Genomic DNA, 27,156 nt, shown 5'->3' with positions numbered 1-27,156 from the left:
GGGATCTGTGAAGGACACTGTTATGGGGGGGATCTGTGAAGGACACTGTTATGGGGGGGATCTGGGGATGGCACTGTTATGGGTGATCTGTGGATGATGCACTGTTATGGGGGATCTGTGGATGACGCACTGTTATGGTGGGATCTGTGGATGACGCACTGTTATGGGGGGGATCTGTGGATGACGCACTGTTATGGGGGGGATCTGTGGCTGGCACTGTTACAGAGGGGATCTGTGGCTGGCACTGTTACAGAGGGGATCTGTGGCTGGCACTGTTACAGAGGGGATCTGTGGCTGGCACTGTTACAGGGGGATCTGTGGCTGGCACTGTTACAGGGGGGATCTGTGGCTGGCACTGTTACAGGGGGGATCTGTGGCTGGCACTGTTATATATGTGCCATCCACAGACCCCCCACCCCATAACAGTGCAATCCACAGACCCCCCACCCCATAACAGTGCCATCCACAGACCCCCCACCCCTTAACAGTGCCATCCACAGATGTTCCCCATAAAACTGTCATCCACAGATTCCCCCCCCCCCGCCGCTGCAGTGCTGCAGTATACAAATATAAAATGTCTCATTCAATTAAAACTGATTACACATGCCCCCTCACTCCTAATATTACCGTACATCCTAACAGCTGCTGTACAACGCAGGCCGGGCGGCCGGTACGTCACTCACTGACGTCACTTGCCTGCGCCACCTGCTTCATTCATAAAGTAGGTGGCGCAGGCACGTGACATCAGGGAGTTACGCTGCCGCCCGCCCGGCCTGCCTGCATTCTACAGAAGCGGTTAGGATGTACGGTAATATTAGGAGTGGGGGTAAATGTGTAATCACTTATAATTGAATGAGACATTTTATATTTGTATAGTGCAGCACTGGAGTGGCGGGGCCGGACTACAGTGACTGCACCGCCCTCGCCGAAATTGCCGGCCCCCAGCTCCCCCTCCCAGTCCCTCCCCGTGATGTAAAAATGTCACCATTCGCCCCATAAGACGCAGGGGCATTTTTCCCCCCAAAGGATATTGTAACTGGATGCAACTAAAGCATTTGATTGCATAGAGTGGGAATATCTGTGGGAATATCTGTGGGAGGTTCTTAAATATTTTGGTTTTGGGAATTCTTTTATAAATTGGATTAAATAGATTTATTCACACCCCTAGAGTAAGGGTGGTTGTGGATGGGGTGATGTCCCTGCCCTTTGCCCTTTTTAAGGGCACTAGGCAGGCATGTCCCCTATCCCCGATGCTCTTCGCAATTGCAATAGAGTCACTAGCGATAATTATTAGAGAAAATGAAGATATTAAGGGTTTTCAATATGGTAGGGAGAAAATAATGTATGCAGATGATATTTTATTGTTTTTAGGTGACACAGATTTTGAGTTGGATAAATGGGTATAATTGAAAAAATTTGATATTATTCAGGATTGAAAATAAATTGGGGAAAGTCACATTTGATGTTACTAGGAGAGGGAGAAGGGGAGAGGTGTTTTGATGTACCCGTCGTGGATAGAGGAAGTAGTTTTAAGTATTCGGGAGTAAATATTACAGAGTTTGGGTGAATTGGGTTTGAAACCCACAGGTGAATGCTTTAGATGTGGCATGGAACAAGTATGCCTATTTAACTTAGTTTGGAGATGTCCAAAACTGTTCCGATACTGTTCTGAGATGGCGGATAATGTTAAAAAAAAAAATTGGGAGTACAAGTAGAGGAAGATCCAGTGGCCTGCATATTAGGTGGTACAATACATTTGCGGGTCTCTAAAATCAAAACTGTTGTTTCAAGCAAGACTTCTCATTTTTAGAAAAATTTATTGAAAAAGACCCACCTTCTGTGATAGACTGGAGGAGATTGGTGGATAATCTGTTGAAAACAGAGAGGATAATATATTATAATAGGGGAATGAAGAATTGGTTCTCCAAACTTTGGAACCAATGGTTAAATAACAATATATTTTGATTAAAAAAAAAATTATTCTCTCTCAGGGGGATGATGTGTGGGGGGAGGTCTTGGGTAAAAAAAATTGACTGAAAAATATAATTTGTTTTGTGTGTATTTTTTTATGATGTGTTTTGTAAATGCATAAAAATTAAGTAATAAAAAAAAAATTGGCCTGTCTGACCTAGGAGGAAGTGCAGCCGTGTCTTAAAAATATTAAAATAGACAAATCACCTGGTCCACATGGTATCCACCCACCTATATAATTAAGTAATGTCATAGACAGACTCTTATTTCTGGACTTTATAATGACAGGGAGTTTTCCACAGGATTGGGGCTTAGCAAATGTGGTGCCAATATTCATAAGGGGTCAAAAACAGAGCCAAGAAACTATAGGCCAGTAAGTCTAATATCTGTTGTGGGTAAACTGTTTGAAGAGATGCTATGCTATGAGTATCTCAATGTAAATATGCATATAACACCATATTGTCACGGCTTCTTGCGGAATCACCCCTGTCAAACTAATTTCATGAGTTTCTAGAAGTAGGTAAATTGGACAGGGGTGGTCATATATCTTGACTTCTCAAAGCATGTGATACTGTACCACATAAAAGGTTAGTATATAAACTTAGAATTATTGGACTGGGGGAAAATGTATGTATGTAAGTAACTAGCTCAGTGATAGAAAACAAAACAGAGGGTGTTTATTAATGGTACACACTCAGATTGGGTCACTGTCACTAGTGGGGTACCACAGGGGTCAGTATTGGGCCCTATTCTCTTCAGTATATTTATTGATGATCTTGTAGAAGTCTTGCGCAGTAATATATCAATCTTTGCCTATTATTCTAAACTGTGTAAAATAATTAACACGAAAGAGGAAGGTATACTGCTACACATGGATCTGGATAGATTGGAGGCTTGGGCAGAGAAGTGGCAGATGAGGTTTAACACTGATAAATGTAAGGTTATGCATATGGGAAGGAATAATGCAAGTCACTGGTATATACTAAATGGTAAAACACTGGGTAACACTGATATGGAAAAGGACTTGGGGATTTTAGTGGACAGCAAGCCAAGCTATAGAAACCAGTGTCAGGCAGCTGCTTTCAAGGCCAATAGAATAATGGGGTACATGAAAAGGGGAATAGATACCCATGATGGGAACATAGTCCTGCCAATTCGCAAATCACTAGTCAGACTACACATGGAGTACTGTGTACAGTTCTGGGCTCCTGTGAACAAGGCAGACATAGCAGAGCTGGAGAGGGTTCAGAAGAGGGCAACTAAAGTAATAACTGAAATGGGTGGACTACAGTACCCTGAAAGATTATCAAAATTGGGGTTATTCACTTTAGAGAAAAAGGCGACTAAGGGGAGATCTAATATCCTTGTATAAATATATCAGGGATCAGTACAGAGATCTTCCCCATGATATATTTATTCCCAGGACTGTGACAAGGGGACATCCTCTGCGTCTAGAAGAAAGAAGGTTTTCACACAAGCCTAGAACATAATTCTGTACGGTAAGAGCAGTGAGACTATAGAACTCTCTGCCTGAGGAGGTGGTGATGGTGAATTCACTAAAAGCGTTCAAGAGGGGCCTGGATGTATTTCTGGAGAGTAATAATATTACAGGCTATAGTTACCAGATTTCTGAAGGAGGGTCATTTATCCAGGGAATTTTTTTCTCTTAACCTCTTGCGGACACAGAGCGTACAGGTACACCCTGATGTCCGAGTCCATAAGGTGTATTACTCATACAGCCAATGCATTCCAATACAGAAGTATTGGAATGCATTGTAAAGGGGATCAGACCCCATAAGATGAAGTCCCAGAGTGGGACAAAAAATAAAGTGTAATAAAGTTAAATAAATAAAGTTTTAAATTTTTTTTGTAAAGTTTCAAAAAAAGCGTCCTTTTCCCAAAATAAAGTATCGCCACGTCAGTATCGACCGGCTCTATAAACATATCACATGACCTAACCCCTCAGATGAACACCATAAATAAAATAAATTTTAAAAAAAATGTGCTAAATAAAAAAAAAAATTTCACCTTACATCACTAAAGGTGCAACACCAAGCGATCAAAAAGATGTATGCCCCCCAAAATAGTGCCAATCTAACCGTCAGCTCATCCCGAAAAAAATGAGCCCCTACCTAAGACAATCGGCCAAAAAAATAAATAAAATATGGCTCTCAGTATTTTTGTTTCAAAAATGCTTTATGTTAAACGTAAAAAATAATTAAAAATAGACATATTACGTATCGCCGTGTCTGTAAGAACCTGCTCTATAAAAATACCACAGGACCTAACCGCTCAAGTGAACACCGTTAAAAAATTTTTTTGCAAAGGTGTAAAAAAGGTTTAAAAAATATTAGTGTAAAACCTAAATAAATTTAAAAAAGTAAACATATTAGGTATCCCTGCGTCAGTAAGAACCTGCTCTATAAAAATAGCACATGATCTAACCTGTCAGATGAACGTTGTAAATAATAAAAAATAAAAACGATGCCAAAACAGCTATTTTTTGTAAAATTTTCCATTTTAATCCATTTTGTCCAGTAAGAAAGCAAGGGTTAACAGTCAAACAAAACTCAATATTTATTGGCCTGATTCTGTAGTTAAACCTGAGATGAGTCCTGTCCTTGAGATAAGTCGGGGACAGGACTCATCTCAGGTTAATTTGCATATGTATAGAATCATTATTTTTTTACACAATAAAAGCACACAGAGCTATGGGGACCGGGTATTGCGGATGTGCTAGTGGCCATCTAACAACCCACGTCCTTAGCTCTATACACAAAATCCCGGTGACAGGTTCCCTTTAAAATGAGGAAAATTGGCTTCTATCTTACAGAATTTTTGACTTCCTCTTGATCAACTTGCAGGATAACAGTCTGAACTGGATGGTCAGATGTCTTTTTTCAGCCTTATTACTTATTGTGTGCTGGTTTCCACTCATTCCAGTATAGTCTAATTAAATACAGCCCAGGGCTGGACCCTCCCCCTATGCAGCACCTGGAAGAAGACACCAACAAAGAAATAAACTACATTTCATTGGAGTTTTTCATTTAGAAACAGTATTTCCATGCTGAGCATTAGACCTTAGTAGAAAAGCTGCTAATCGGCTGGTTGTATTGGTAACATCTAATGCTGCTGCTGTCTAGCAATGTGATCGCTGGCACAAACATACTGTACCCAAATAAAGAATTATAAAATTATTCTGAACACTCCATGTTTTGGAAATTAGATGGATTGGGGAGACAACAGAAAAGAATGATCATAAGAGCAGGTGGAAATGGCAGGATGTGCCGTTGAAGCATTGGCAGTGTGGTTAAAGTGGTCCTGGTGGAAACACCCTTTTAAAGTGACCCTAGAGCTAATTGTTTTAGGGTTTGGGGATATTTCCTAAAATGTGAGTGCTAAATAATTTGCTGAAATAGTGTCATTTAAATATTGCACATGGAGGGAGCTGTAGTTTAAATCACTCTTTTTAATAAGTGTTAGCAAAGTCTGTGCCCACCCACCTTGCTTGTAGGGAGATAATCTGTTTTAGGGAGATCCACTGCATTAGAAGACATTTATATTAATTAGTTTGATTCATTTTTTTTATGGAGTCTTGAGTATGACATTATCAAGAACAAAAATGCCCTTTTTAATACATTAACGTTGTACTGAATAAAGTTTATTTAACAGACTTAAATGCCATAATTTATCCGCCTTGGTTCACAGAGTGATTAGTAGATTATGGGTAGAAGAGTTGTCTGTCTGTCCTATAGGCAGATTTTTATTAGGGCAAATATAAAGCCTACTATCCCTGAATTTAATGGAGGCCAGTATGGCACCAGCAAAGGTAATATTTAGTGTAGGTTACTGTCCTAAAAAGTGGTTGATCGGTGGTGGACAGGCACAAAATTTACAAAATGTATTTGCTAAGAATCTCACATTTATGAGCGTAGCATTAATATATTTTCTATAGTGAGTATGGCACTATTGTATTTACTTTATTATTTCTGTTTGCAGAGTGATGTTGAATTGTTTGCTTTTTCTTCAGCCAGACACTCTATCATAGAATATACCGATCTATTGTAGCACTTTTATGTTTCCAGACTAGTTTTGATTCCTGTGGTTTTTTTTGTTTTTTTTCTTGTAAGCTTTGAACTTGAAAAGTTGTGTCGTTTCACTATGTCGGTGAAAAAGAACTATCGACGTGTACCCTATCATAATTGGAAGCATGCAGTAACCGTGTCACATTGCATGTATGCTATATTACAACATAACAAAGACTTATTCACAGATTTGGAGGTAGGACATAATTTGTATTACAACTTTCATATGTTTTCTCATACGTTATATGATTTGTAACCCAATCCACTTATTGTAATGTTCTTTTTAATACTGTGCATGATTAACCTGAAGTACTGTATAACATACATTAAAGTGTATCTTAGTTGTGTTTTACACAAGCTCAACTTTTAGGGAATTGCCAACTCTGCATCTAGGGAAGCAAAAAGAAAAAAAAACTCACTACCACTTGAGAAGCTATTATTTTGATTAGAAATAGCAGTCTATATGTAGTTTCTAGGGGAGAGTGCAGAATGGCCCAGATTTACTATGTAAAATGGCATCATATAGAACCGTCTGTCTAGATCTGCACTAAATTTATAACCGTGACTCATGCTGGATTTTATATATGGTGCAAGCAAAGACACTTTTCTCTGACTCTATACCAATTATTGGTTGGCATACTGTATTGCTAACAAATCAGGCAAATTGCTAACAATACACCATTTCAGGCTCAGATCCAGAGAGATTACACACAACACTTTTAGAATGGTAAAATAAAGAAGTACATTTATTAAGGGAATAGTAATCATCAGGCAAATGTATGTCCTTTTTTAGCAAATTAAGTAAATGCAAAGAATTAACCTACAACAAATAAGGGTTATATAAAACGACACATAATAAAAACCACACTTCATCTAGACTCCTCCTTAATACATCCAGTATGAAGGTACTTAAATCACCAATTGAGTTAACATCATCTTATTAGCTGGGGAGCCCGTTTCAACAAAAGCAGTCAGAGATTCAATTGAGAACACCAGTTTTCCTTCGCAAAGATGTCTCCTCATAGGTGAACTCCAACTTTTTAAATGAAAAGGTCTAGCTTTTATACTGTGTTAACCAAAGAACTTCACTTCCTAATGAAATATATTGCCTGCTTGCTAGCGGAGGAAACCACTGCTATTACATGCAGTGATTTTCTCCACAGCATGTGGAGGAGCGATCGCTATGCCATCACTCATCTCCCTGCTGTATAGTGGTTTGCCCAACCAATAAGCGAACTCCAATATAATACATACAATACACTGGGGTCTAGTGTGCAATACTGTGACCAAAGAAACAAACCAATAACACCAAAGGGAATGAAGAGAACACTCATAGAAAATATATGCAGTTTTATTAATACATGAAATATACACAAAATGACATAAGGCACAAGGTCATGGGAGGACGGGACGCCCCCACCCTCACATGTACCGTACTAGCAGGGAAACAAACCAGAGAATCCAAGGATACCAAACCACTCATAGCCTGCAGTGGTTAGAAAACAAAAGGTCTGGTCGCAAATGTAAAATATAAACAGAGCGAGGGCACGGCAGTGGTAGACATACTAGAAAAATAACTAATGCATATAGACACTAGCAGTGAACATATGAAATGTGTTAATTACCTATGATGTGTGGAAGCACCGGATGTCTGGACAGAGCTGTAGAGGTACACTGTAGAGGCTGGCCATTACAACCTTCATGAGCTAGTGCAACACGGTACTGGTAGCAGTTGATACTATGCACATTTTGGATTTGCAACTAATCATATGTCATTTTTGGGTAACATACATTAGACCCATCAGTGAGTGGTTTAGTATCCTTGGATTCTCTGGTTTGTTTCCCTGTTAGTACGGTACATGTGAGGGTGGGGATTGTCGCCCCGACACACAGGGCGTCCCGTCCTCCCATGACCTTGTGCCTTATGTCATTTTGTGTATATGTGTCATGTATTAATAAAACTGCATATATTTTATGAGTGTTCTCTTCATTCCCTTTGGGGTTATTGGTTGGTTTCTTTGGTCACAGTATGGTGGTTTGCCGGCAGCAGATTGTGATTATACATCACGATCTTCCGCCTGCAAATGCAAATTTTTTTTTAACATGTGAAAAGATTCGGATTGCTTGATGATCAAGCGTTTGCTCAATCATCGGGTACGCTGCAAGATGATCGCTAACAAGCTTTCATACGAATGCTCGTTACGAACCTCTGCTGAAAAATTGACAGTTGTATTACACGCTTTAGATTCACAACAAATCAGAATCCCAAGACAAACTATGCAGGCAATGCTTCACTCTTTACACACACATTTACAAACAAATCCTTGTTCATTTAGAGGTCATCAAATAAATGGAACAATACCTTGTACAAGTGTCCTCCAGTCTTATCAGATAAAATGGACAAAGCCTTTCACAAATTTTCCACACCAGTTTCTTTATTCATGTTGACAGAAATAGTCAAGGTCTGAAATAGACATGGCAGACAAATATTCCATTTATACATAGGTCTGGATAATTTTATCAGACCCAATGAATTCCAAATGATCAGAAACTCCATATTCACACTTCACATACTTTGAGACCGATATTTATGCCAGAATAGTGTCAAAATTTTGGCACAAAATGGTGCATCTAGGGCTCTGCCCCCTTGTCAGGCATGTTGGAGAAAAGTGTGAAAATCTTAGCTGTGCCAAGTTTTTAGACAGATTTTTTGGCGCAGAGAACTTAGTAAATATGTGCAAAAGTTATTACTCATAGCTTCCCCCGCTAAGTTAAATTGCTTCTGCTACAATTTTTTACTAATTGCAGAACTTGCAGAACCCTAACATGTGAGTAAGTGCACCTCTAAGGGCTCTTTCACACTTGCGTTCTTGTCTTCCGGCATAGAGTTCCGTCGTCGGGGCTCTATGCTGGAAGAATCCTGATCAGGATTATCCTAATGCATTTTGAATGGAGAGAAATCCGTTCAGGATGCATCAGGATGTCTTCAGTTCCGGAACGTAACGTTTTTTGGCCGGAGAAAATACCGCAGCATGCTGCGCTTTTTGCTCCGGCCAAAAATCCGGAACACTTGCCGCAAGGCCGGATCCGGAATTAATGCCCATTGAAAGGCATTGATCCGGATCCGGCCTTAAGCTAAACGTCGTTTCGACGTCATCCATGCGCATGGGGCGCTCTGACGTCATTCTGGAGCGCCCCGGGGGCCGCACGGACGGTAAGTATACTGCTCCCCCGCTCCCCACTACTACTATGGCAGCCAGGACTTTAATAGCGTCCTGGGTGCCATAGTAACACTGAAAGCATTTGGAAGACGGTTCCGTCTTCAAATGCTTTCAGTACACTTGCGTTTTTTCGGATCCGGAGTGTAATTCCGGCAAATGGAGTACACGCCGGATCCGGACAACGCAAGTGTGAAAGAGCCCTAAACTGCATTTTCTAAGGCATAAACTATTTTGTAAATCCAGCCTGAAGTAACACTTCAACCTTCAATGGTTAACACAAATATAGTTATCTGTTATATTCCTGTAGAAACAGTAATGATGATCATAGTAATACGAAGATAGTGGATTTAATGCATTATGAAGACAAGCAGGCCATTTCTGAAATGTGCTTAATTTTAAAAGATCTTCCTTTTAGGAACATAGACTCAAATTCAGATTTGGTGAGGATACTGTTATTTTAATAAATTCCAATTTCTCTAAAATGTCCTGTTTTGATACATGAGTGGCTAGAAACGTCTAGTAGAGTGCAGGGAGAATTAGTATATTTTTTCTTTAGTATTTTATCTTGTATTTCTCAAGTACACACTATACAAATAAACTATTGCATCATAATTTGCAGATAGATGATTTAAAATAAAGAATAATTCCACAATTTTCTTTAATATTCTTTTTGATTTGTTTTTTGTTCTAGAGAAAAGGGCTTTTGATAGCATGCTTATGTCATGACCTAGATCACCGGGGGTATACAAACAGCTACTTACAAAAATTTGATCACCCCCTGGCAGCATTATATTCAACCTCAACAATGGAGCAACACCACTTCTCCCAAACTGTGTCTATTCTGCAGGTAAGAACAGTGAAAGTGTCCTCTGGGGAGTCAGGTAAAAGTAGCAAGGTGTAACACTACCTTGACTTGGCTTTTTTTTTTTTTTAGATAGCATTGCTTGTGATTATTATAGAAGCCTTGTTGCAGCATTAGCTCTTGAAAACCATTTAATATGCTGTTTTAACATGACAGTCTTTTTAAAAATATACAGTAGGTAGCCTAGAGCTATGCCACACAAGTGTTTTATAAGAGGTACATGCACTGCAACTGCTTAACCTCCCAGATATCAACCTTAGAAGCTAAAATAAAATGGTAGCTGTGGCATTGATCACTTAATCGTTTGACCTTCCACCATACTGAAGTGAAGCAGAACAGTTCCACTAATACCGGGGAAAAATTTGCTACACTAGAAGATGTGAGCTGACACTACTTGCCGAGCGCTTACATCCTTCCCATTGTGTTTAGGAGATGAGCTCTATCTTAATTTTTAATTATTATATTTCTTAGGGGTAGCTTACCCTCAAAAATTGATAAAAATAATTTTGGACCATGAGAAAAATTTTCATTGCAACAGTGTACTAGTATAAATGAACTTCAGGTGAAATTGCCCTTTAAAGGGGGTATTCCGATTTTATTAAGTCATCCCCTATCCACAGCATACGGGTTAACTGTTAGGTCAGTGGGAGTCTTACCGCTGGGATCCCCCACCAATCACGAGAACACGACCCCTCAGAAATGAACTGAGCAGCCAGTTGGGCATGCGCTCATCCACTCCATTCATTTCCATGGGAGATCCGGAGATAACCAAGCTCTATATTAAGCTATCTCCAGGACACCCATAGAAATAAATGGATCAGATGAGCTCATTTTCAGGGGCTCCATGGGGTACGGGTCCTGGGCTCTCATGATAGGTGGGGGTTCCAGCAGTAGGACTCCCACTGATCTAATCTTTCTCCACTATCATGTGGGTAGGGGATAACCGGAATTACCCTTTAATAAATACAACTTATAAATCTGAATATTTAAAGGCATTTTCTGGGATGTAGATATTCAGGTCAGTTGAGGTCCCACACCTGGCACCCCCACTGATCAGCTTTTTTGGGCCGCTGCTTGCTCCATCCACTTTGTAATAGCTATGTCGGAGTATAACAGCTCAGTTCCCATTAGTGCGCTGGTAACTTCATATTGGAGAGAGTCTTAAGTCAACAGAGTGGAATACCAATGGCTGCCTAAAACAGATGATCAGTGGGGGTGCTGGGTGTCTGACTCCCACTAATATGATCTTGATTACCTATCTTGAGGATAGGACATCTATCTCTAAGTCCCAGAGAACCCCTTTAATTCCTTAGCAGAAGGGAACCAAGTAAACAGTATATTAGTTGGTGTGCCTCTTGACACATAACACTGTAGTTTTCATATTTGCATGACATTGCTCTCAAGAATAAAATAGCAGCCATTACATATAGGTGGGTACTAAACCTGCGTATATAGAATGGAAGAGCATGAGTAATGGTAATGAACGCCACATATTTTTTAAAGTTTATTTATGCACGATAATACATTGGTCACTGAATTACATGCCATGGGTGTTCTGTTATATTATACATTTGGCTTGAGCCACGGGTAGCGCATGATTTTTACCACTAATTATCAGGCACTTGGATTTGTTACTTGAAAATAGTCCAGTTGCGGCCCAGCATTTAGCGATAACTGTGACTCAAGCTGCACATGCAAATACACAGTAAATCCTCAAGATTGTATCCTGATTAGCCAAAACATTTAAACCACTGATATTGGGTAGATCCCTTTAAGCAGACAAAACCTCTCTGACCCATCAAGTCATAAACTCCTCAAGACTTCTGAAGTTGTCTGTGATATCTGGTATCAAGACATTTGTTACCAATCCTTGAATTTCTGTAAATTGCAACATAGCGCCTTCATGTATCAGACTTATTTTTCCAGCAAATCCCACAGATGCTTCAACAGATTGAGATCTTAGGAATTCAGAGGCCAAGTCATCACCTTGAACTCTGTCATTTTCTTCTAAACATTCCTAAACAATATTTGCAGTGTGGCAGGGTGCATGATCTTGCTGAAAGATGCCACACTGTTTCTGAATACTGTTGCCGAGAAAGGATATACTTTGTCTGCAACTACATTTAGGCGGGTGGTACATGTCAAAGTAATATCCACATGAATGCCAGGATCAAAGGTTACATTGTCTAGAGCCTGACACCGCCTCCAAAGAGCATGGGCATTTTTGTGCCATCTTTCCCCTAGGTAAACTACATACTTGCACCCAACCATCCACATGATGTAAAAGAAAATGTGATTCATCATGCCGGGCATTTTTCTTTCAATGCTCCATAGCCCAGTTCTTATGTTCACATGCTCATGGTCAGTTTTGGAGGAAAAGACACTCTGACCAGTTTGCAGCTATGGATTTCCAAACTTGGCAAATTGCAACGCATGAGGCACCTTTACTAAAGACAGTTATAATTTATGCCATTTGTATGTTCTGATACCTGTCTGTCATAGCCAGCAAATTGTGTTGGAAGTAAAAAAAAAAAAAAATCTAGCCTTTGCTCCCCATGCACATCAAGGAGACTTGGGCACCCATGACTTTGTTGCTGGTTCACTAGTTGTTGTTCCTTAGGCCTCATTTAGTAGGTACTACTAGTGCCACAAGTTTGCATTTTTGAAGGTGCTATGACCAGTCATCGAGCCTAACCATTTAGTTGCATCAACCACCAAAAAGGAAGAAAAAGCAAGCCAGAAATAAAAATATCATATAATTTCTTAAATTTTTTAATTTCAAAGTAACAAAATTACAATTATTTAAAAATAAGTATTACTGTAAACTATTGGAGGAAAAGAAAACATCCCAACAATACAGAGTGCATCCTGGTGGTGCCGCCCACACTGTCTCACCGAATATGAACAAAAAATTACCCAGATACAATAGTATCAAAAATCGAAAAAAAAAAGATGAATAAATGGAACTGTAATAACAAAAAATGGTATGTATATATTGACCAAATATAAACAACTAAAAATCCCAAATGAGGAAAGCCCAAAATAAACATATACCCTAAGACATTTTGAAAGTGTGGTATCGCGCCACCACCAGGAAAAGTGTCCACCTTGACACGCATTTCTTGGCTTCGAATACTAACCATTTAGTTGGCCAGATCTTTACTCTTGCCTATTTTTTTCTTCCTCCAACACATCAACTTCAAGAACCTAGGGGAAGATTCATCAAAACAGGAGTGTGATACACTGGTCTTTGTATTTCTTGCGCTGCCGGAAGATGCGCTTAACTTATGGTGAGGCACAGGTCTCTTCATAAATTAGGTGCATTCTCTGGCAGTACTTAGTACTTAGTGGCGTACTTAGTATCTTGCTGCCTAGTATCCCGTAGATTGACAGTTGTCATTGTTACAAAATAATCAATGTTATCGCTGTCAGTGGTTTATCCCGTAGGATACCAGCACTGTACCTGTACGGTGCTGTGGGACGTGACTTGATTCCCAGCTCCGTACAGGTACAGTGTGCTGATCAGGCGGGTGCTTGAGCTGCGCCCGCCCGATCAGTGGCAGGGGCCCGGCTGTTTCTGACAGCCAAGCCCCAGCTGTAGATGCCAGCCATAGTGAATACGTGGCTGCTGGCGTATTAATCCCTTGTATGCTGTGGTCAGCGCTGACTCTGGCATTGTCTCACTGGGTAGGATACAAGATACCAAAACACACAGAAAACCACAAAACAAGCGTCTAGGCCAGAAGCTGGGAATAAAGGTCACCTCCTGACAATTCCCTACCAGCTCTCCCTGGACTTCTGTGCCCACATTCAGACCCTAAAGGTGGGAATAAACGTGCCCCCGTGCCTAAGGCTGTAGATTCCCTAAAGTCCCTAAGATGGTGAAAAGGGGGAAAGAGGCAGCATGCTTCCTCAGGACCTGGAGGAGGCAGGTGTCTCTCTAACAGCCTAGACAGAACACACAAAAAGGAAAACAAAAACCAACTTATCTTGTAGCTGAGCAGAAACAGTGAATCCACCTTTCCTCAGAGCAAGATAGAAGCTATAACCCGCACAGGACACTGGGAAGGGGCATAATTTAAAGTCACACAAATGACCCCACCCAGTGCACATGAAGGGTGGGAGATACAGCTCAATTGCAAACCCAAAACAAACAAAAAACTACACACGTGCTGCTAACCTGGCAGACCTCTGCACAAAACCTGAGCAGGGCATGACAGTACCCCCCCCTTCTACGGGTGACCTCCGGACACCCCGGCCCAACTTTATCCGGGTGGGCCCTGTGAAAGGCCCTCACCAGTCGGCTGGCACTAACATCCACAGCCGGAACCCACATCCTCTCCTCGGGGCCATATCCCCTCCAGTGTACCAGGTACTGAAGGGAACCCCGAAGAACGCGTGAGTCGAGAACCCTAGAGATCTCTAACTCTAAATTGCCATCAACCAGAACAGGGGGAGGAGGCAATAGCGATGGTTCCACCGGTTTCACATATTTCTTCAGTAAATACCTGTGGAACAAATCATGGATCCTCCAGGTCTGCGGAAGATCCAGACGAAACGCCACTGGATTGACAACCGCAGATATTTTGTAAGATCCAATAAATCTTGGACCCAGTTTCCAAGATGGTACTCTGTTTAATATTTTTAGTAGATAACCACACCAGATCACCCACACACAGGTACGGACCAGTCATACGTCTCCTGTCAGCCATTCGCTTATACCTCTCACCCATCTTCTCCAAATTCACTTGGATCCTCCGCCAAATAGAAGACAGGGCAGAAGAAAATCTCTCCTCCTCTGGCATCCCAGAGGAACTAGTCCCAGAAAAGGTACCAAACTGAGGATGAAAACCGTATGCGCCAAAAAATGGCGACTTACCCGTGGACTCCTGCCTACGGTTATTCAAAGCAAACTCTGCTAGGGATAGGAATGAGGACCAGTCCTCCTGGTTCTCAGCCACAAAACACCTCAAGTAGGTCTCCAGGTTTTGGTTAATACGCTCTGTCTGCCCATTCGACTGCGGATGAAAAGCCGAAGAACACCCTCCAAAACCTGGAAACAAACTGCGTACCCCTATCAGAAACCACATCCGAGGGAATGCCATGTAATTTCACGATGTTATCAACAAAAACCTGAGCAAGAGTCTTAGCATTGGGCAGACTAGCTAACGATACAAAGTGAGCCATTTTACTAAAACGGTCCACAACCACCAAAATCACAGTTTTCCCGGAGGAACTCTGCAGATCAGTAACAAAGTCCATAGACAAGTGCGTCCAAGGACGAGATGGAATAGACAAAGGAAGAAGTGAACCAGAAGGTCGAGTGTGAGCAACCTTTGACCGTGCACAGGTCTCACAAGCTGCTGCATAATCCTCAACACTCTTGCGTAACCCAGGCCACCAGAACCTCCGGGAAATAAGATCAAAGGTGGACTTGCCACCAGGATGTCCAGCAAGGACAGTATCGTGATGTTTCTTGAATACCTTGTATCGCAGTCCAGCAGGAATAAACAACCTCCCTGGAGGACAAGAATCAGGAGCCCCCTCCTGGGCCCCCAACACCTCCATCTCCATCTCGGGGTACAGAGCGGAGACCACCACCCCATCAGCCAAAATCGGAGCAGGATCTTCTGCATCACTTTCCCCAGGAAAACTACGAGACAATACATCTGCCTTGACGTTTTTAACCCCCGGACGAAAAGTAACCACAAAATTGAACCTAGTAAAGAACAGTGACCATCTAGCCTGTCTAGGATTCAGACACTTGGCAGATTGCAGGTAAGCCAAATTCTTATGATCAATATATACCGTAACGGGATGAGACGCCCCCTCCAACCAGTGACGCCATTCCTCAAAGGCCAATTAGATGGCCAGCAATTCCCTATCTCCTACATCATAATTCCTCTCGGCGACCGAGAGCTTCTTGGAAAAAAAAGCACACTGATGCCATTTGCCAGGAAATGAACCCTGCGACAACACTGCTCCAACCCCCACCTCTGATGCATTCACCTCCACCACGAATGGCTGAGACACATCGGGCTGCATCAGAATGGGAGCAGACGCAAAACATTCCTTAATAGCCGAAAAGGCCTGCAATGCCTCATCCGACCAGACAGATAAGTCGACGCCTTTCCTAGTCATATCGGTCAAAGGTTTTACAATGGTAGAGTAGTTCAAGATAAATTTTCTATAATAATTGGTAAACCCCAAAAACCGCATCAAAGCTTTCTGATTTTCTGGTCGGTCCCATTCCAGAACCGCCCGGACCTTTTCAGGGTCCATACGAAAACAGAGTCAGAAAGCAGATATCCCAGAAGCGGAAGCTCCTGAACAGAAAACACACATTTCTCCAATTTAGCATATAATTTATTCTCCCGAAGGATGGACAAAACCTGTCTCACGTGATCCTGATGGGTCTTCAGATAAGGGAGTAAATTAGTATGTCATCCAAGTAAATTACAATGAACCTTCCCACAAGATGATGGAAAATGTCATTGACAAATCGCTGAAACACCGCTGGCGCGTTAGTTAAGCCAAAAGGCATAACCAGATTCTCGAAATGACCCTCGTGCGTGTTGAAGGCCGTTTTCCACTCATCCCCCTCCTTGATTCTGATCAGATTGTAGGCCCCTCTTAAATCTAACTTAGAGAACACCTTAGCTCCAACAATTTGATCAAAAAGGTCAGAAATAAAAGGAAGGGGATACGGATCATGGACCGTAATGCGGTTCAATTCCCGGAAATCCAGACAGGGTCTAAGCGATTCATCCTTTTTCTTTACAAAGAATAAACCAACTGCGACCGGAGACTTAGATGGCCTAATATAACCCTTTGCCAAACTCTCGGCAATATATTTCCACATGACCTCTCTTTCGGGTTGAGAAAGATTGTATAGCCGAGACTTAGCCCCTGGGATGAGATTAACCGGACAATCATATTCACAATGAGGAGGCAACTCCTGAGCCCCACCCTTCGAAAAGACATACGCAAAATCTGAGAGATACTGAGGTAGAACCGTAGTAGACACACCTGAGATAGACGCACTAAGACAATTGTCCGAACAAAATTCACTCCAACCAATGATCTGCCTTGCCTGCCAATCTATAGTTGGGTTATGTTTTATCAACCACGGTAAACCTAAGACCATAGGAGTGGGCAAGTCCTTCATGACAAAACAAGAAATGATCTCAACATGTGAATCACCCACCCTTAACTGAATGCCATGAGCAATATGAGTGAGACTCCTTTGAGAAAGAGAGGAAGAATCAATTGCGAACACCGAAATCTCTCTAAAGTGCAAGTACTTAAGCCCAGATTTTGAAGAAAAAGAAAATCAATAAGGTTTACCCCAGCATCACAGTCAATGAATACTTCAAAATTACATTTTTGAGTCTAGCACCACCATAGCTGGAAGGAGAAAATGAGTATTGCAGGGAGATTGCATACCTGCTTGCTCCGACACACCATTCACACTACCAAGAGTCAAGGATGTTTTTTTTTTTTCTTCATGTAAACCTCTTTGTGGTTCTTTATCATCAACATGCGGTTTAACAAAAGGACAAGCATAAACAAAATTACCACTTTCTCCACAGTAATAACATAGCTTATGCAACCTCCTAAAGTTCCTATTACCAGAACGGAAAGACACCTGACCCAGCTGCATGGGTTCCTCCCCTACTCCAGAATTACATGTCATATTACCCTGGGAAACCGGTGAGACGAAACCACTCACAGAAGGGATCCCTCGCGCGGAAGGAACCTTACACCTATCTCTAATGCGTCTATCTAACCGTACTGCTAAAGACATTGCATTCTCCAACGTATCAGGATACTCATGAAAAGCGAGGGCATCTTTCAATTCTCTCAGACAACCCCTGACAAAACTGACTACGTAGCGCAGGGTCATTCCACTCAGACTCCGTAGCCCATCTCCTAAACTCAACGCAGTATGCCTCTGCAGTATGATCTCCTTGTAATAAATTATGCAACCCAGATTCCGCCATCGAGACCCGATCTGGGTCATCATAAATTAATCCCAAGGCTTTAAAAAATTCATCCACCGACCGGAGAGCCAGAGAACCGGTTGGCAGAGAAAAGGCCCAGGACTGCGCGTCCCCTTTAAGCAGGGATATGATTATCCCTACTCTCTGATTCTCATCACCAGATGAAGACGGCCGCAGCCAAAAATAAAGCTTGCATGGCTCTCTAAAACGGATAAAGTCATCCACACCCCCTGAAAATCTATCAGGGAGAGCGACTCTAGGCTCCCCATAAATTTGACTTCTTCCTATCGCACCTGATGCCAGAGCATTCTGACACCGTGCGACAGAATTACGCAAATCAGCAACCTCTATGGATAATCCCTGCAGGCGATCAACTAACGCATCAATTTACTCCATCTCAAAGCAGCTGAGAAATGGCAGTCTAGGTATTGGCAGGTTATAATGTCACGCTGGGTAGGATACAAGATACCAAAACACACAGAAAACCACAAAACAAGCGTCTCGGCCAGAAGCTGGGAATAAAGGTCACCTCCTGACAATTCCCTACCAGCTCTCCCTGGACTTCTGTGCCCACGTTCAGACCCTAAGGGTGGGAATCAACGTGCCCCTGTGCCTAAGGCTGTAGATTCCCTAAAGTCCCTAAGATGGTGAAAAGGGGGAAAGAGGCAGCCTGCTTCCTCAGGAACTGGAGGAGGCAGGTGTCTCTCTAACAGCCTAGACAGAACACACAAAAAGGAAAACAAAAACCAACTTATCTTGTAGCTGAGCAGAAACCGCAAATCCACCTTTCCTCAGAGCAAGATAAAAACTATAACCCGCACAGGACACTGGGAAGGGGCGTAATATAAACTCACACAAACGACCCCACCCAGTGCACCTGAAGGGAGGCGGATACAGCTCAACTCCAAACCCAAAACAAACAAAAACCTACACACGTGCTGCTAACCTGGCAGACCTCCGCACAAAACCTGAGCAGGGCATGACGGGCATACACGGGACTTGTGGAGGTACAGGCTTCCTCCCCACCCCCATCGGGTCCCTGGGATGTGGTGACAGCGACCCAATGGTTGAGAAGGCACCCTGATGCCTGTGCAAAGCATATTGGCTTGCCTTCTATGGAAGCCTATGAGATTCAGCCCCCATACAGAATATATTGTTATGCATTGTAGAGGGGATCAGACCCCCAAAAGTTGAAATCCCACATTGGAACAAAAAAAGTGTTTTTCATAATAAGAAAAAAAGTATTAAGTAGAAAACGCCCCCTTCCCATAATAAAGACATACATTCACCTAAAGAATTATTAGGAACACCTGTTCTATTTCTCAATAATGCAATTATCTAGTCAACCAATCACATGGCAGTTGCTTCAATGCATTTAGGGGTGTGGTCCTGGTCAAGACAATCTCCTGAACTCCAAACTGAATGTCAGAATGGGAAAGAAAGGTGATTTAAGCAATTTTGAGCGTGGCATGGTTGTTGGTGCCAGACGGGCCGGTCTGAGTATTTCACAATCTGCTCAGTTACTGGGATTTTCACGCACAACCATTTCTAGGGTTTACAAAGAATGTTGTGAAAAGGGAAAAACATCCAGTATGCGTCAGTCCTGTGGGCAAAAATGCCTCGTGGATGCTAGAGGTCAGAGGAGAATGGACCGACTGATTCAAGCTGATAGAAGAGCAACGTTGACTGAAATAAGACACTTTTTTTTTACCTTGCCTCACAAAAAGTGTAATACCAAGCGATCAAAAAGTTGTATGTATACCAAAATGGTACCAATCAAACATTTACCTCATCCCGCATAAGACAATCAACTGAAAAATATGGCTTTCAGAAAATGGAGACGCAAAAACATTTTGATTTCATGATTTCTTTTCAACAACTTCACATCCGGGCCATTTCCCCCTTCCTGACAGAGCCATTTTTTGCAAATCTGACATGTGTCACTTTATGTGGTAATAACTTTAAAATGCTTTTACTTATCTAGGCTATTCTGAGATTTTCTCGTCACATATTGTACTTCATGATAGTGGTAAAATTGAGTCAAACAATTTCATTTTTAATAATAAAAAAATGTAAAAATTTACCAAAAATTTCCAAATTTCAATTCCTCTACTTTTATAATAGATAGTAATACCTCCAAAAATAGTTATTACTTTACATTCCCGATATGTCTACTTCATGTTTGGATCATTTTGTGAATGTCATTTAATTTTTTGGGGACGTTAGAAGGCTTAGATGTTTAGAAGCAAATCTTGAAATTTTTCAGAAAATTTCCAAAACCCACTTTTAAAGGACTAGTTCAGGTCTGAAGTCACTTTCCGAGGCTTACATAATAGAAACTACCCAAAAATGACCCCATTTTAGAAACTACTCCCCTCAAGGTATTCAAAACAGATTTTACAAACGTTGTTAACCCACATGAATTAATGGAAAATGGAGATGAAATTTTAGAATTTCACTTTTTTGGCAGATTTTCCATTTTAATAATTTTTTTCCGCTAACAAAACAAGGGTTAACAGCCAAACAAAACTCAATATTTATTGCTCTGATTCTGTAGTTTACAGAAACACCCCATATGTGGTCGAAACTGCTGTATGGCCACACAGCAGGGCGCAGAAGGAAAGGAACGCCATATGGTCTTTGGAAGGCAGATTTTGCTGGACTGGTTTATTTACACAATGTTACATTTGAAGACCCCCTGTTGCACCCCTAGAGTTGAAACTCCAAAAAAGTGACCCCATTTTTGAAACTACAGGATAAGGTGGCAGTTTTGTTGATACTATTATAGGGTACATATGATTTTTGGTTGTCTCTATATTAGGGTACTTTCACACTTGCGGCAGGACGGATCAGACATGCTGTTCACCATGTCGGATCCGTCCTGCGGCTATTTCGCCGTGCCCCCGGGCCGCCGCTCCGTCCCCATTGACTATAATGGAGACGGGGGCGGAGCTCCGGCGCAGCACGGCGGTGCACGGCTTAAGGCCGCCGGACTAAAATTACTGCATGTCAGGTTTTTTAGTCCGGCGGCTTTCTCCGTGCACCGCCGTGCTGCGCCGGAGCTCCGCCCCCGTCCCCATTATAGTCAATGGGGACGGAGCTGCGGCCCGGGGGCACGGCGAAATAGCCGCAGGACGGATCCGACATGGTGAACAGCATGTCGGATCCGTCCTGCCGCAAGTGTGAATCTAGCCTTACACTTTTTGTGAGGCAAGTGAACAAAAAATTGCTGTTTTGGCACCATTTTTATTTTTTGTTATATACAATGTTCATCTGACAGGTTAGATTATGTGCTATTTTTATAGAGCAGGTTGGACGCGACAATAACAAATATTTTTTTGGTTGGTTGTTTCAGTTTTACATAATAAAGCATTTTTTGAAAAAAAAAAATTTTTTTAGTGTCTCCACATTCTGAAAGCAATATATATTTTTTGTATTTTTTTTTTTGGGCGACCGTCTTATGTAGGGGCTCATTTTTTCCGGTATGAGATGACGGTTTGATTGGTACTATTTTAGGATGCATATGACTTTTTGATCGCTTGGTATTACACTTTTTGTGATGTAAGGTGACAAAAAATAGCTTTTTTGACACTCCTTTTATTTTATTTTTTTACGTTGTTCACTTAAGGGGTTAGGTAATGTATAAAAATATTACAGCAGGTTCTTACGGACACGGCGATACCTAATATCAATACTTTTTTATTTATTTAAGTTTTACACAATAATATCATTTTTAAAAAAAATAATAATAATTTTAGTGTCTCAATAGTCTGAGAGCCATAGTTTTTTTTTATTTTTTAAGCGATTTTCTTATGTAGGCACTCATTTTTTGCGGGATGAGGTGACTACTTTATTGGTACCATTTTGTGGGACGTACACCTTTTTGATCACTTCGTGTTGCACTTTTTGTGATGTAAGGTGACAAAAATGGCTTTTTTGACAGAGTTTTTATTTTTTATGGCGTTTATCGGACAGGGTGGATCCTGTGATATATTTATAGAGCCGTCACGGACACTGCAATACCAAATATGTATATATATATATATATATATATATATATATATATATATATATTTTTTTTTTACATGTGAAACTTTTTTTTTATAAAACACTTTATTTATTTATTTATTTTTTACACTTTGTGTCCCCCATAAGGTCATACAAGACCTCTGGGGGATATTTGACTTTATTTTCTTTTTTTTTTTTCACTATTGATTTCTCCTGTAACTGGGGCTGACATAGTAGCCCCAGTTACAGGGGAAATACACCCCCCAGAGAGGCTGTACAGCCTCAGTGCAGGGCTGATCTTGGTCTATGATAGTCCCGACAGCTCCTGCACTCTCCAGGCCCCGGCGGTCACATGACCACTGGGCCGGAACAGGAAGCGCATAGCAATCTAGAAGGCAGGGACACCTCGCAACTGTCCCTGCCTTCTCTCTGGGTTGCCCTGCTGTCACTGACAGCGGGCAACCCGCTCTGCAGCTGCACTATTAGCGTGCAGCTGCGATCTCTAAATGGACGTTCCAGTTCGTCCATGCAGAGTTAAACATCCACCCATAAGACGTTTATATCCTATGGGCGGATGTGAAGTGGTTAAAAATGCTTTATTATGTAAAACTGAAACAAAAAAATACATATTTGGTATTGTTGCATCCGCAATCATCTGCTCTATAATAACACAAGACCTTCCTTTCAGGTGAACCCTGTAAAAACCAAAAATTAAAAACTGTGCCAGAACAGACATTTTTGGTTACTTTGTCTCAAAAAACATAATATTGAGTGATCAAAAATGTACCTCTAAATCAGGGCTTGACAAATTTCCTTGAAATCTAGGAGCCAGCTAAAAATGTTAGGAGCCGTTTTTTTTTTAACCTTATAAAGCCTTATTTTCAGCGACAAAAATAACACCTCTTAAATTAACATATAAAGAAGTCTAGAACCAAACAACATGGGCATTGTTTATTATCATTGTACTGTGACATCACTGTGTGCCGCATCTCCTCAGTGTTTATCATTGTACTGTGATGTCACTGTGTGCGGCATCTCCTCAGTGTTTATCATTGTACTGTGATGTCACTGTGTGCCGCATCTCCTCAGTGTTTATCAGTGTACTGTGACGTCACTGTGTGTATAATCCCTGCGCTGTGACGTCACTGTGTGTATAATCCCTGCGCTGTGACGTCACTGTGTGTATAATCCCTGCGCTGTGACGTCACTGTGTGTATAATCCCTGCGCTGTGACGTCACTGTGTGTATAATCCCTGTGCTGCAGCTGACAGAACTGAGATCCCTTCCCCAGGATGTTTGGTCCGGGCTCATCATTCATCTCATAGAACTGCAGCTATGAAATCCACAGTGTATTGCAGCAAATACCAGCAAAATGGATAAGATTTTACCAAAAATCCTCACACTTTATAAAATCCACACGGAAATGAACCTACTGTGCACATTTCAAATCCGCACCGTGGTAATATAGGATTTCACCATGTGTAACTGATCGTGGCTGAATTCCACAGAAAATCCACATGCTACATGTAGAGTTTGATAAAAATCTACAACAGGTAATCCTCTGTGGAAAATATTTCCATTGGAATTACCCTAGGAATACTGCGGGGGCCTTCCAGCTCTCTCATGGATTGTCACCAAGCTTTCCTGGTCTCCTAGTCCTGAGGAGAACATATCTCAGTACGGGAACATATAGAGAAGTTATCAGATGATTTAGCCATTCAGGAGTCTTATGGCATCTCCTAGGAGAACTGTGTGGTATACAGCCTGTCACCCAGATTTCCTGAGGAGAATATATCTCAGCATGGGAACATATAGAGAAGTCATCAGATGATTTGGCCATTCAGTAGTCTTAGTTCTTATAGGAGCTACAACCCAGCATTCCAAGACTCCTGAATGGGTAAATCATATGATAACGTATCTAAATGTTCCTATACTGAGATATATTCTCTTCAGGAGACCAGGAAAGCTGGGTGACAGACAGCATGTATACCACACAGCTCTCCTAGGAGCTGCCACCCGGCTTTCTGTGTGGTATACAGGCTGTCACCCAGCTTTCCTAGAAAGGGAAAGAACTAAGAAATGGCCGAATGGTAACTGCAGGGATGGAACACGGTGCAGGAATGGCCACCAGTTGTGGCTAGCAAGAGCTCCAGCCTAATGACAGAAGCAGGTATGCAGCTCCCCGCTGGGTTCATGGCCGTGCTCGAGGCCAACTTGGCTGCAGCAGGCAGACATTACAAACTTTGAGCCTACACTTGGTGTCCTGGGATCATCGGATGTTGCGCTGCCCGATCATGTCCCTTGCTGTATACAGCAGGAGGAATGATGATGGGCTGATTGTCTTCCCTCCACTTGTCAGCGAGTGCAGCGCCGCTACCTGTGCTCCCGCTCTGCCTCCCCTGCACTAACTCCTCTTCCCCCGCCGAGCCTCTCTCACCGGGACACGGGCTCTGATGTCTGCCGGACAGTTATCACATAAGTACCTGCCGGGCTCCGGTAAAGGCTTTGCCATTTTTAACTGCCCTGGAGATGACGCACGGCGACATGAGCACGCTGCGACCGGTAGACGGCGAAGGAGAGTGGCCAAACCACGATGGAGCCGAAAGCTGAGGGGTCCGGGCAGGGTGGCAGTCCGAGCCTGGGCGCAAGTGATTAAAAAAAAAAAAGGTTTCATTTTGCTCGCGGTCCTAACCCTCCAGTGGCTGCACCCGGCTGCTGGTGTGCTGGGCCTATTTTCAAGCAGGGACAAATACCCAGGCGCCAAGACAAAATTCCTAGTCCCCATGGCGACCTGGCGCCTGGGATTTGTCGAGCCCTGCTCTAAATAGTACCAATAAAACGGTCATCTTATCCTGTAGTTTCCAAAATTGGGTTACTTTTTGTGAGTCTACTGTAGGAATGCATCAGGGTGGTCTTTAAATGCAACACATGGTATCTTAAAATAAAATAGTTTTTTTGCCTTCCTCTGGATCTACTTGCAGAATAACAGGCTGAACTGGATGGACAGATGTCTTTTTTCAGCCTTATAAACTATGTTACTATCCCAGTGATATCTGCCCTCCAAAAACCATATGTTTCTCTTTCCCTTCTGAGCCCTGCATTATGCCCATAGAGCAGTTTATGACAACATATGGGGTGTGTCTATAAACTGCAGAATCAGGGTAATAACTATTGAGTTTTCTTTGGCTGTTAACCCTTGCTGTGTTACAGGAAAAATTGATAGAATTAGAAAATCTGCAAACAAAAGTTAAATTTTGAAATTTCTTCTCCATTTTCCTTCCATTCTTGTGGAACACCTAAAGGGTTAACAAAGTTTGTAATAATCAGTTTTGAATAACTTGAGGGGTGTAGTTTCTAATATTTGGTCACTTATACTGTATAACTGAATTGGTCCTGGGTTTTGGAAAGTTTCTTAAATATTTTAAGAAATGCTTCTAAAATTCTAAATCTTCTAACATCCTAAAAAAATAAAATGAAATTAACAAAATAATGCAAACATAAAGTAGCCATATGGGAAATGCAAAGTAATAACTATTTTATGAGGTATCACAATCTGCCTTAAAAGCAGAGAATTGTGAATTTTTCCAAACTTTCAGGAGTCCCAGCGAGAGGCCTGAGCTCCTGGTGTTATCTAGCATCCGTTTCTTGACCAGCAACCCAGCAGTTCTTGAATGGTTGACTTAGTCATCCACTTCGTCCCAAGTGACATCAGATGAGCTACTAGATGACAGTCAGCAGCTACTGGCCAGCCACGATGTGGAGGAGACATCCGCCGCTTCCTCTGGTAGGTGGGCAAGTAGTGATGAGAAGAGTGGCGTGGGAGCTGATGTTGCGAGCGGTCAGGCTCCTGACCCAGAGACTGTTTGACGTGCAGACAGTACTCTATGATGATAATGTAGCTGATCGCACTTGGGAGCCGGGTGAATTAGGGGCTTCATCATCATCGGAAGAAGAGGATGGCAGCTTGCCCGTGAGGCAGTGGCGGAGCCAGCAAGTCGCTAACGTGGCCGGGAGTCAGCAGGGTGGCAGCAGTGGGAGGTCGGGAGCCAAACGTGCCCAGAGTAGACCACCCACTTCACAGGAGCCTACCTGCCCTGCATGAACATATGCAGCGTCACCATAAAGTGGCCTGGGATAACCATGGCTCCGATGTGGTGGTCCAGCCTGCCGCAGCATCCGCTGCATCACCCAATGGCACGCACGCGATTTCAGGCAGTCAAGGCTCCTCAGCCGAAGGGAGCTGTCTGTCCTTCCCATCATCTGCTGGTCCTGATGCTCCTACTCCTCGTCAGTCATTCCATCAGCAATCGATCACCGAAGCTATTTCCAAGAGACAACAGTATGTGTGCACTCATCCAACGGCTCAGAAGCTGAATGTGCTCCTGGCCAAGTTGCTGGTGTTGCAGTCCCTCCCTTTCCTAGTGGTGGACTCTGTACCTTTCAGAGAACTGTTGGCTTGTGCCAAGCCGAAGTGGAGAGTCCCAAGCCGTCATTTCTTTGCTAAAAAGGCAGTACCAGCCCTGCACACGTATGTAGAACACAAGATGGGCCAGTCGTTAAGCCTGTCGGTGTCTGCCAAAGCGCATGGCAGTGCCGACGTGTGGAGCTGTAACTACAGTCAGGGACAGTACATGTCCTTTACGGCTCACTGGGTGAATGTGGTTCCTGCACAGCCACACCAGCAACTTGGCCAGGTGACGTTGCTTCTGCATCTACGTTCTCACGCCATAGGTCCTGCGACAAGGAGGGCTGAGCCACGTGCCCTGCATGGCACACATGTTCAATCTGGTTGTCAAATGGTTCCTGAATTCATCAACCCACCTGCAAAACATCGTAAAAATGCCCAGGAAGCTTTCCATGCACTTCAGCCACTCGTTCACTGCAAAGCACACCCTCCTTGAGCTGCAGCAGCAGAACGGCATCCCCCAACATAGGCTGATATGTGACGTTTCCACCTGTTGGAATTCCACCCTCCATATGTTGGACCGACTATACGAACAGAGAAA

At 42.4% G+C, this 27,156-nt stretch overlaps 1 protein-coding gene across 3 annotated transcripts in view; it reads left to right on the top strand.

The window, feature by feature from the left end:
- The window catches only part of PDE10A (phosphodiesterase 10A), a 384,127-nt gene that overhangs the window by 320,220 nt on the left and 36,751 nt on the right, over positions 1–27,156 (top strand). For all 3 annotated transcript variants that reach the window (XM_040429292.1, XM_040429293.1, XM_040429294.1), the window contains exons 16-17: positions 6,102–6,252; positions 9,969–10,124. In XM_040429292.1, coding sequence (XP_040285226.1) covers positions 6,102–6,252; positions 9,969–10,124 — 307 coding nt within the window. The remainder of the gene's footprint in view (positions 1–6,101; positions 6,253–9,968; positions 10,125–27,156) is intronic.

Source organism: Bufo bufo, chromosome 4 (assembly GCF_905171765.1).
Source record: "Bufo bufo chromosome 4, aBufBuf1.1, whole genome shotgun sequence".
Lineage (NCBI taxonomy): Eukaryota > Metazoa > Chordata > Amphibia > Anura > Bufonidae > Bufo > Bufo bufo.
Note: the sequence above shows the minus strand (reverse complement) of the source record. Positions and strands in the feature narration are given on the sequence as shown.